Raw genomic sequence first — 9863 nt, forward strand, 5'->3', positions numbered from 1 at the left:
TTTTCAAACTACAGATCCTTTACCTCTTTGCTTAGGTTTATTCCGAGCTATCTATGGATTTTGGTACATTTGTAAATGGGATCCATACCCTGATTTCATGTTCTTCTGTTTCATTGCTAGTGTATAGAACTACAACTGATTTCAGTGCATTGATTTTATATCCTGTCACTTTGTTACATTCCTAAGAGTTGTAGAAAATTTGGGGTGGATCTCTTGGGTTTCCACATAAAATATCGTGTCATCTGTGAAGAGGAAAATTTTGATTTCTTCTTTGCTGATTTGGATCCTTTTTATTTCTTTTGTTGCCTGATTGTTGAGGCTAGGACTTCTAGTACTATGTTGGGCAAGAGTGCTGAGGTGAACATCCCAGTCATGTTTCTGATCTTAGAGGGAAAGATCTCAGGTTTTCCCCTATTGAGAATGACTTTTGTTCTAAGTTATGGCTTTTATGATATTGAGTTATTTTCCTTCAGTCCCTACACTGTGAAGGGTTTTAATCAAGAAAGGATGCTGTACTTCGTCAAATGCTTCTACTGCATCTATTGAGAGGATTATATGGCACTTTCCTTTCTTTTATTAATGTGGTGTATCACATTGATTGATTTTTGAATGTTGAACCACCTTCCAGGACAGGAATAAATCCCACTTGGTTATGGTGAATAGCCCTTTTAACGTACTGTTGCATCCTATTGGTTGGTGTTGTTGGCACCTATTGTCTCGTATCTTGGTGGAAATCTTTGCATCCATGTTCATTAGACATATTGGTCCATAATTATCCTTTTTGGTGGGGTCTTTGTCTGGTTTTGTGATTAAGATAATGTTGGCCTCATAGAATGAGTTTGGAATTTTTCCTTCCATGTCAATTTTTTGGTACAGTTTCAGAAGAATAGATATTAATTCTTTAAATGTTTGGTAGAATCCTGCTGAGAGTCCATCTGTTCCTGAACTCTTGTTTATTGGGAGATTTTTGATTAATACTCCAATTTGTTGCTGGTTGTGGGTCAGTTTTGGTTTTCTATTTCTTCTTATTTCAATTTTGGTAGATTGTATGTTTCTCAGAATGCATCCATTTCTTCCAGATTCCCTAATTTGCTGGCATATAATTGCTCATAATATGTTCTTCTAATTCTTTGTATTTCTTTCGTATTGGTTGTGATCTCTCGTCTTTCATTTATGATTTTATTTAGATCCATCCTTTATCTTTTCTTTCTGATATGTATGGCTAGAGGTTAATTGATCTTATTCTTTCAAGGAACCAGCTCCTTGTTTCATTGATTGGCCTACTGTCTTTTGGTTTCTATTTCATTGATTTCTGCTCTAAACTTTATTTATCTTCTCCTGCTGGATTTAGCCTTTATTTGCTGTTCTTGTTCCAGCTCCTTTAGGTGTAATTTTAGGTTGTGGATTTGAAACATTTCTTGCACCTTGAGAAAGGCCTGTTTGGCTATATACTTCTCACTTGCGACTGCCTTTGCTGCATCCCAAAGGTTTTTGAACAGTTGTTTTTCCATTTTCATTTGCTTCCATGATTTTTTTTCTTCTGTAATTTGCTGGTTGATGCATTTGTTCTTTAGTAGGATCTCTTTAATCTGCATGTATTTGTGTTCCTTCCAAATTTTCTGTTGCGATTGAGTTCAAGTTCTAAAGCACTATGATCAGAAAATATGCAGACATAATCTCAATCTTTTGGTACCAGGTGAGACCTGATTTGTGACCCAGTAGGTGATGTATTTTGAAAAGGTTCCATGTACACTTGAGAAGAATGTGTATTCTGTTGCTTTAGGATGAAATACTCTGAATATATCTGTGAAGTCCAGCTGATCCAGTACGTCATTTGAGCCCTTGTTTTCTTGCTGCGTTCTGCTTAAATAATCTGTCCTTTGTTGTGAGTTGGGTGTTCAAGTCCCCGACTATTTTTGTACTACTATCAATGTGTTTCTTCACTTTTGTTATTAATTGGTTTATGTAATTGCCTGTAGCCAAGTTAAGGGCATATTGTTTGTTGGTTTGTTTTCTGATAGACCCTTTAATTATAATATAGTGTCCTTCTTCATCTCTTAATGTAGTCTTTGCTTCAAATCTAATTTGTCTGATAAAAGGTTTTCTACCCCAGTGTTCCTTTTATGTCCATTCACATGATAAATGGTATTTACACCCTGACTTTCATTCTGGAAGTATCTTTAGGTCTAAAATGTGTCTCTTGTAGACAGCGTATGAATGGGTCTTGTTTTTTTATCCATTCTGATACCCTGTGTCTCTTGATTGGAGCATTTTGCCCATTTACAGTCAGAATAATTATTGAATGATATGAATTTCATGCCCTTATATTATCTGTAAGGTCACTGTTTCAGTAGATTGTCTCTGTTTCCTTCTGGTCTTTGTTACCTTTGAGCTCTCCCTTTGCTCAAAAGATCCCCTTTCATATTTTCACAGGGCTCATTTAATGATCACAGATTCCTTTAGTTTCTGCTTCTCCTGAATGATCTCTATCTCTCCTTCCATTCTCAATAACAGCCTTGCTGGATAAAGTATTCTTGGCTGCATGTTTTTTCTCATTTATCACGTTGAATGTATTATGACAGTCCTTTGATCTGCCAGGTCTCTTTGGACAGGTCTGCTGCTAGCCTCATGTTTCTACATTTGTTGGTTAAGGACCTCTTCTTCAGAGCTGCTTTCAGAATTTTCTCTTTATCTATGAAATTTCCAAGCTTAAGTGTTGTATGTCAGGGTGTTGACCTATTTTTATGGATTTTGAGGGGGCTTATCTGTGCCTAAAGACCTGAATGTCTGTTTCCTTCCCCATATTAGGGAATTTTTCTGCTATAATTTGTTCAAATAAACTAAATGCTCCTCTCTCTCTTCTTCCTCTGACCCCAATAATTCGGATATTGTTTCGCTTCATGGTATCACTGATCTCTTGAATCATCCTGTCATAATTCAGTAGTTGTTTATCTCTCTTGTTCTCAGCTTCCTTATTCTCCATTATTTTGTCTCCTATATCACTGACTCTCTTTGCGTTATTTATCCTAGCAGTTAGAGCCTCCATCTTTGACTGCATCTCAGTAGTAGCCTTTTTAATTTCTACCTGATAAGATTTTAATTCTTTTATTTCTTCAGAAAGGAATTCTCTAGTGTATTCTATGCTTTTCTCAAGCAAGCTAGTATCTTTATAATAGTTGTTTTGAATTCTAGTTCCTACCTCTTACTTATATCCACATAGTTAAGTCCCTGAGAGTGAGTATTGCCTCTTGTTCTCTCTTTTGGGATGAGTTCTTCTGTTTTGTCATTATGTCCAGAAATAAATAGGAAAATGAGGGAGGAAATACAAAAATAGCACAACGACACCGGAGAAATACACACTAAACAAATCAGAAGAGAACAGAAAGCAAAATCAGAGAAAGGGAATAAAATCTAAAAAGAAGTTGCATAGAACAAAACAATAAACCAGATCCTGGGTATATTTTGGTCTGTTTGTTAGAAGAAATGAGATCTCAAAATCGGAAAGGAAGAGAAACTTATATACATTCAAAAGTAATATTGAATACAAGGAAACCAAAAATGAAATGTATATATATAATCTAAATATAAAAATGAAAATTTAAAAAGGCTTAAAAAGAGTTCATAAAATAAGAAAATAGTTGAAAAGGAAAAAAAAATGTATGACTAAAAGTTCTAAAGAATAATAAGAAAAAACCATGAACTCTAGGTACTGATATCCCTAAGAGCTAACGTTTTGTAGTTCTCTATGATCAGTAATTCAATATTAGCCAGAAATTCCTGCTTCTCTTCTGAGCGAAGGGCCTGTTGCACTGATTCTCAGCTGTCCTTGTCTAGGAAGAATTGTACCATCTCTGTCAGACATCCAGGCTCAATATAAAGGGATCCAGTTTGCTTTATTTGGCTGTTTTGTTCCATGAAGGCTGTCAGCATTAACTGGGGGCTGAGATGAAAATGGCAGCGCCCTGATCTCTAGCCCCAGAGCTGATAATTCACACCCCCCACTCTTCAGAAAGCCCTCACAGAAAAGCAGTTAATCACTTTTGTCTCCCTGGTTTCCACTGAAACTCTATGTTCCCCAGCATGTGACCAAGCTTTTTTACCTCAGGCGCATGACCCCATTTCAAGTCTCCAAAATTTATGGACTCCTACAGCCCGCACCTTCGCCACCCCTTCTGGGGAAAGGAGTGGGGTCTCCCCTTCGTTCTGCCTCTTGATGGGTCCCTGCATGGAGAGCCATCACTGGACCATGCAGTGGTTTGCAGTTTATGGCAACTCTGAGCAGAATGCCAGCACCAGGACTCGCTGTTTGTAGATGGCTTCTCCTCTGGGATGCTTGGGAACTGCCATGCTCAGGCACCCCCATTCTTTTTGTGACCTTGGGGATCCTGAGACCTTGCTTTCCCACCTGGGATTCTGCTGGCTTTTCCCCCTGAGCACCTTTCAGGCCGACTTCGAAAAGTACTGTTTGAGCTCCATGGCTTATAACACTTTCTGGTACCATACTTGTGGAGGCTCCCATTCCCTCACCCCTGTGGTTTATTTCGATTATATCACCTCAGATTCACATCTCCACACATCCCACCTTGCAAAACATGGTCACTTTTCTATTTGTAGAATTGCAGGAATTCTTTTCTCATGTGTCCAATTGCTTTCACAGGTGTTCAGTATGATTTGATAACTATCTAGCTGAATTCCAGGGACAAGACGAAATTAGGGTCCCTAATCCTCTGCCATCTTAACTCCTCCTCCTATTTCCATTTTTTCTTGCCATGTTCATACTTTGGACTTTTAAATTCTCTTCTCTAGAGGCAATACAGTTATTTTGAACTCTCTGAATGACTTGTGTTATCACTTGATACCCCAAGACTCTGGTTTTTTTTTTCATTCCATCAATGATCTCACTTTTTCTTTCAGGTTATGTTCCCTGGAAGGCTGAGCATGGTAAATAAAACACTATACAAGTATCTGAGGCTTTGGGTGACATCTGCTCAGAGAGGCTTTACATTTGTTTTTTTGCAGAAAACTAAGGGTTGTATTTTCCATGCTGTGACGGTTAAACTTTATGTGTCACTTGACCCAGTTGGTTGATTGAACACTAGTCTGGATGTTGCTGTAATGGTATTTTATAATCTACTTAAAAGCTTTAATAAGTTGGTTTTAAATGAGGAGGATTTTTTTTTTGTTTTGAGGGTGGACGTCATCCAAACAGTTCAAGACCTTACATGCAAAAAATGGTACCTTGCAAGAGAAGAAATTCTATGTTAAGTCTTTAACATGGAAATCCTACCTAGTTTCCAGGCACCATATGGAATTTGGATGTTATGGCCTCCTCACTCAGGTCAACTTTCTCAATGTTCCAAGTTTCTAAATGGTCTAAATGTACGTGTGAAAAAACATATATTCTCTAACTCAGGGTTGAATATAATTTCTAATATGTACTTTAAATTACAATTTTGGGCATATTGTCCAATGATATTTATTCTTTTTTTTAATAATGGCTTTATTGAACTATCATTTACATAACATATAATTCATCAAATTAAAGTGTACAATTCAATATTTTCTAGTATATTCACAGATGTTTGCAATCATCCCCAAAATCTATGTTAGAATGTTTTCATCACCCTTAATGGAAACTCTGTGTCCAGTGGAAGCATTCCCTGTTTCACCCCTCCGTCTCCCACCCACTCCTGCCCATAGCCCTAGGTAGCTGCTAATCTATTTTCTGTCTCTACAGATTTGCCTATTCTGGACACTTCATATAAGTGGAATGATACATTATATGGTCTTTTAAGATTAGCTTCCTCCAGGGGTGCCTGGGTGGCTCAGTCAGTTAAGCATCTGACTTTTTATTTTTTGCTCAGTTCATGATTTCAGGGTCATGAGATTAAGCCCCATTTTGGGTCTGCACTCAGCACAGAGTCTGCTTGAGATTCTCCCTCTCCCTCTGTCCCTGCCCCATTCAAGGATTTGCTTCTTCCATTTTGCATGTTTTCATGGTTCATCCTTGAATTAGTCCTTCTTCTCTTTTTATTCCTGAATATGAGTCCATGCTATGAATATACCACAGCTTTTCATTCACCCACTGGTAGGTGGACATTTCAGTTGTTCCCATGTTTTTATATTAAGAATAATGCTGCTGTGAATATTCACATATACACGCTTTTGTTTGGAGAACTATTTTCAATTTTGGGGGGAGTGGAATTGCTGGGCTGTATGTTAATTTTATGTTTAACTTATTTTGAAACTTCCGAGCTCTTTTCCAAAGTGGCTGCACCATTTTACATGCCCACCAACAGTGTAAGAGGGTTCCAATTTCCTCACATCCTTTCCACCATTGTAATCATCAGTCTTTTTTATTTTAGCCAATCTAGTGGTTGTAAAGTATCTCATTATGGTTTCGATTTGCATTGATCCACAGCATGTATTTTAAGTGCACAATTTTCCCTATAGGGTGTCAATTGCTGAAATTATGTGTGAATCCCCCACTAAAATCATGGACATGCTGTCTTCTGTTTATAATTTGTCTTCTTATATTGAAGTTAACATTTTTAGGATCCAAAATTTTAGGGCAACTTCTTCTTCACAGTTCTCTTAACCTTTATCATTATTGTATTACCCTCTCCATCAAAAGTCCCACTTTTTCTCTGATAGTTTAGAAATACTCACATTACGTTTTAAAAATTAGTATTTGCCTATTGTAATTGTTTTCAGTTTGAGTGTCTTCATGCCTTCCTTGTTTTTATCTAGCTGAATTTTTTTTTAACCTAATGAGTCAGTCTGTGTTCTCAGGCTCCAATTGCCAGTTTCCTCTTTCCCAAGAAGCTGTGAAGCACAGAGGTCTGTGCTGCAAGAGTCACTCATTTGCTGTGGACAGCCTCACTTTCAGTGCGATATTTTTTCCCTGATATTTGTTTGAGCATAGTTCTCAGGGAAAAAATATTTTAAAATATTTTTTTGAAAATGTTAGTTCTTTTCTAGCAAAATGTTTGAGTTTTTCTGATATAGCATAATGTGACAGAAGGGAATGGCTCCATATTTCCTTCTAAAAGTAGAAATCTACAAAGAAACCATATTTGGCTATTGACACAACAAACATGCCTTCAAAAACCAGAACTATTCAAGAAATACCTCCAGTGATGCAAATAGGCTGAAAGGTGTACATAGAGGAAGTAAAGTGGGGCTTCATAAAGTATATGATGATGGTTCTCTAGGGTTTGGGTGTTACTCATAAGATGAGGGAAATGTGGTTATATTTACACATATCACTGTTTGTGGTTAAACAAGATATAATTGACAACATATCATGAACACATGTATTGACTCCAAGGTGTAAAGTATGGAATAGTGCAGATACCAAGTCATTTGGTCTAAGTGAAGATCTGTCTAGCATAATCCAACAAGTATAGTTACTGTAACTGAACCCATAGATCTGTCACATTAGGAAACATTTCTTAAAAATATGGTAATGCAAAAAAAATCAAACTGCGTTTTTGAGAATCATTATAAGATAAAGATTGCCCCATCCAGGTATAACTATCTCAAACATGTTTTATTCCAAAGCCTAGCCATTTATCTCCCATGTTCACAAAGCTGGAAGGTTTGAGAGATGTCCAATGGGAAAATTCTTAGCACTCCTTCACAATTTCACCTTCCCTAAATTAAGGGTGGGAAACTGTAATTGAGGCCTTTGTATCAGAAACGTGTGAGGGCATCCTGCGTTGAGGGAAATTGTGTGTTGAGAGGATTTTCTCATCTTTGAAAAGGCACAGTTCAGAAAGAATAGTTTGTTATGATTTTTTATCAGTACTAAAGGACAGATTGCCGGATAACCATGGGAGAGAATTACAGTGATGTTCTCCAGACCTTTTACATTACGTGTATAACTTACATAAATGGTAAGGAAGCTATTACTCCAGTAAAAGAAAACAAAGCAGCTCACCAGTGCCAGGATTGTGTAGGTGGCCTTGGTTTCAGGAGAGGGTCTTGGGCTGAGGCTGGTCCTGTGGAGATGCTTCACTGTCTTGCGATGCATGAAAATGAACTTTACAATGTACACACTGGTCCAGACCATGAGGAACACACACAGGAAATCTCGTAACACCATGCACCCTAGAAAGACAGCTGACTGAATATAATCAGGACCCTTCCCAACACAGTATGTCAGAGAATAGAATTTGTCAACTTCTGTGGTGTTGTATGGGGCCACAATGTTTATGATAACATGAATGTAGATCAGCATGTTGGTGATCCAGAAAGAACAGAAGGCAGGAAAAATGTATGTGAAGATTTTGGGTTTGAGCCATGCCCACCTAGAGTTGCTGGGAGTGATAATGATGGCCTGAACAATACTCAGGAAAGATGTGGTGCAGAGGGAAAGACCCCGGGTGACTCTGTACAGGTACATCACTACCTTACAACCAACGTCATGTAGAAAATTTCTTACTCCAAAAGCATTCATTACTTCTGGAATCCCACTGAAAAGAATTGTCATGATATTCGTGAAAAGCAAATGGATAAATATCAAATCTACAGGTTTCTTTGTACGTAGCTGAACTAAGAAGGTGTTGATGCGTAACACCAGTAGCAATGTGTTTCCAATAAAACCAATCCCAACTTGAGAGAGAATGAACACTCCCAAAATAGTATCACTTGACATTATCACATTCATTGACCTCTTTACTTTGATACACTCTTGCACAGATTAAAAAGGAACCCCAAATGGTTTGTAAACCTGATGGAAACGATGGGATCATATGGAGACTCCATGAGGTAGGATCATCCCCAGCAGGGCTTGTGCAGATGCTCTGTAAAAATATTCAGGAAAGTAAGAATTAGTTCTAGAGGTAAATATCAAGGATTATTGATGTCACTGCACAGGAATATGTGGGTTGAGATAAAGCATGAGTTTTATGAAAACATAAGTGTAATTCTAAGAAATAAATTGAATAATTAGAAGTTGTTTTTGTTCATTAAAAACAATATTTCAGATTTATACAGATTCCATTTATGTTCTATGTGTACGTTCTGAACTTCACCTCAAATATTTGAATGAATTTCCATCTTCCGCCATGAATAATAGAAAATTCTTATGTATTTTAATCCATATTATTACATTTCTAATGTACATGACACACATTATTGTTTTACTCATTCACCAGTAAATGACTCCATCCCCAGAGTCGCACATGACCATCTGGCTCTTTAAATGCCTTTCCTGACCCTGCTACACACATTTCCTAACTCCAAGACACTTCCAAAGTATATGACATCACATCAGCTCATGGGTCAGTACACTGCGTCCTCCAGTTCTGTTTTGAAAATTTACTTCATCGTTTTATTCTACACTAAAGTCGCTGATTCTCCTGAATCTCTCTCAAGTAATGGGATCTATCTCTCCCCTGTCCCCTATATCACCAGGCCTGAAGGTTGGAATGTCCTCTTTGATCCCCAGCACTTTCAGATAATTCTTCATCACCCAGCTTTGAAGCATCTTCTCATCAGGCTATGTCGAACACTGTCCATTTGGAGGTAATCTACTCACCCCAAATCACTCCCCTTCATAGCACTTGACTCACTGTAACACTCCCCAATTCACCTCCTGTCATATTTTTGGTGATTGTAGTATCCACACAAATGACCTGTCCCATATCCTCAGCTTCTCTCACATTTCTGATTTCCTTTCTTCCAACACTCCTGCCTCTGCTTTCCCCCACCTCATCCACACTCTCCCACTCACATACTAGAGTTTCTCATTGCCAATATTGTAAATTCATTAAGTGTTACTTCCAAGCATCTAATCCTCCTGGTACCAGCTATTTCCAGCTTATTTATGTAATCTCTGACCCCAAAATTACTTTGAC

At 37.7% G+C, this 9863-nt stretch overlaps 1 protein-coding gene across 1 annotated transcript; it reads right to left on the reverse strand.

Annotated features, from left to right (window-relative positions):
- Positions 1-7639: 7639 nt before the first annotated feature.
- Positions 7640-8659, reverse strand: LOC113261934 (vomeronasal type-1 receptor 4-like). Its single transcript, XM_026508238.1, has one exon. It carries the CDS (start codon positions 8657-8659, stop codon positions 7640-7642), a length of 1020 nt encoding a protein of 339 aa, XP_026364023.1.
- Positions 8660-9863: the final 1204 nt, after the last annotated feature.

The sequence above is a fragment of the Ursus arctos genome, unplaced genomic scaffold (genome assembly GCF_023065955.2).
Source record: "Ursus arctos isolate Adak ecotype North America unplaced genomic scaffold, UrsArc2.0 scaffold_5, whole genome shotgun sequence".
In the NCBI taxonomy this organism is placed as follows: domain Eukaryota; kingdom Metazoa; phylum Chordata; class Mammalia; order Carnivora; family Ursidae; genus Ursus; species Ursus arctos.

What these genes read in the sequence shown, in the direction of transcription:
- LOC113261934 (XM_026508238.1), bottom strand. Translation starts at nt 8,659, where the DNA reads ATGTCAAGTGATACTATTTTGGGAGTGTTCATTCTCTCTCAAGTTGGG.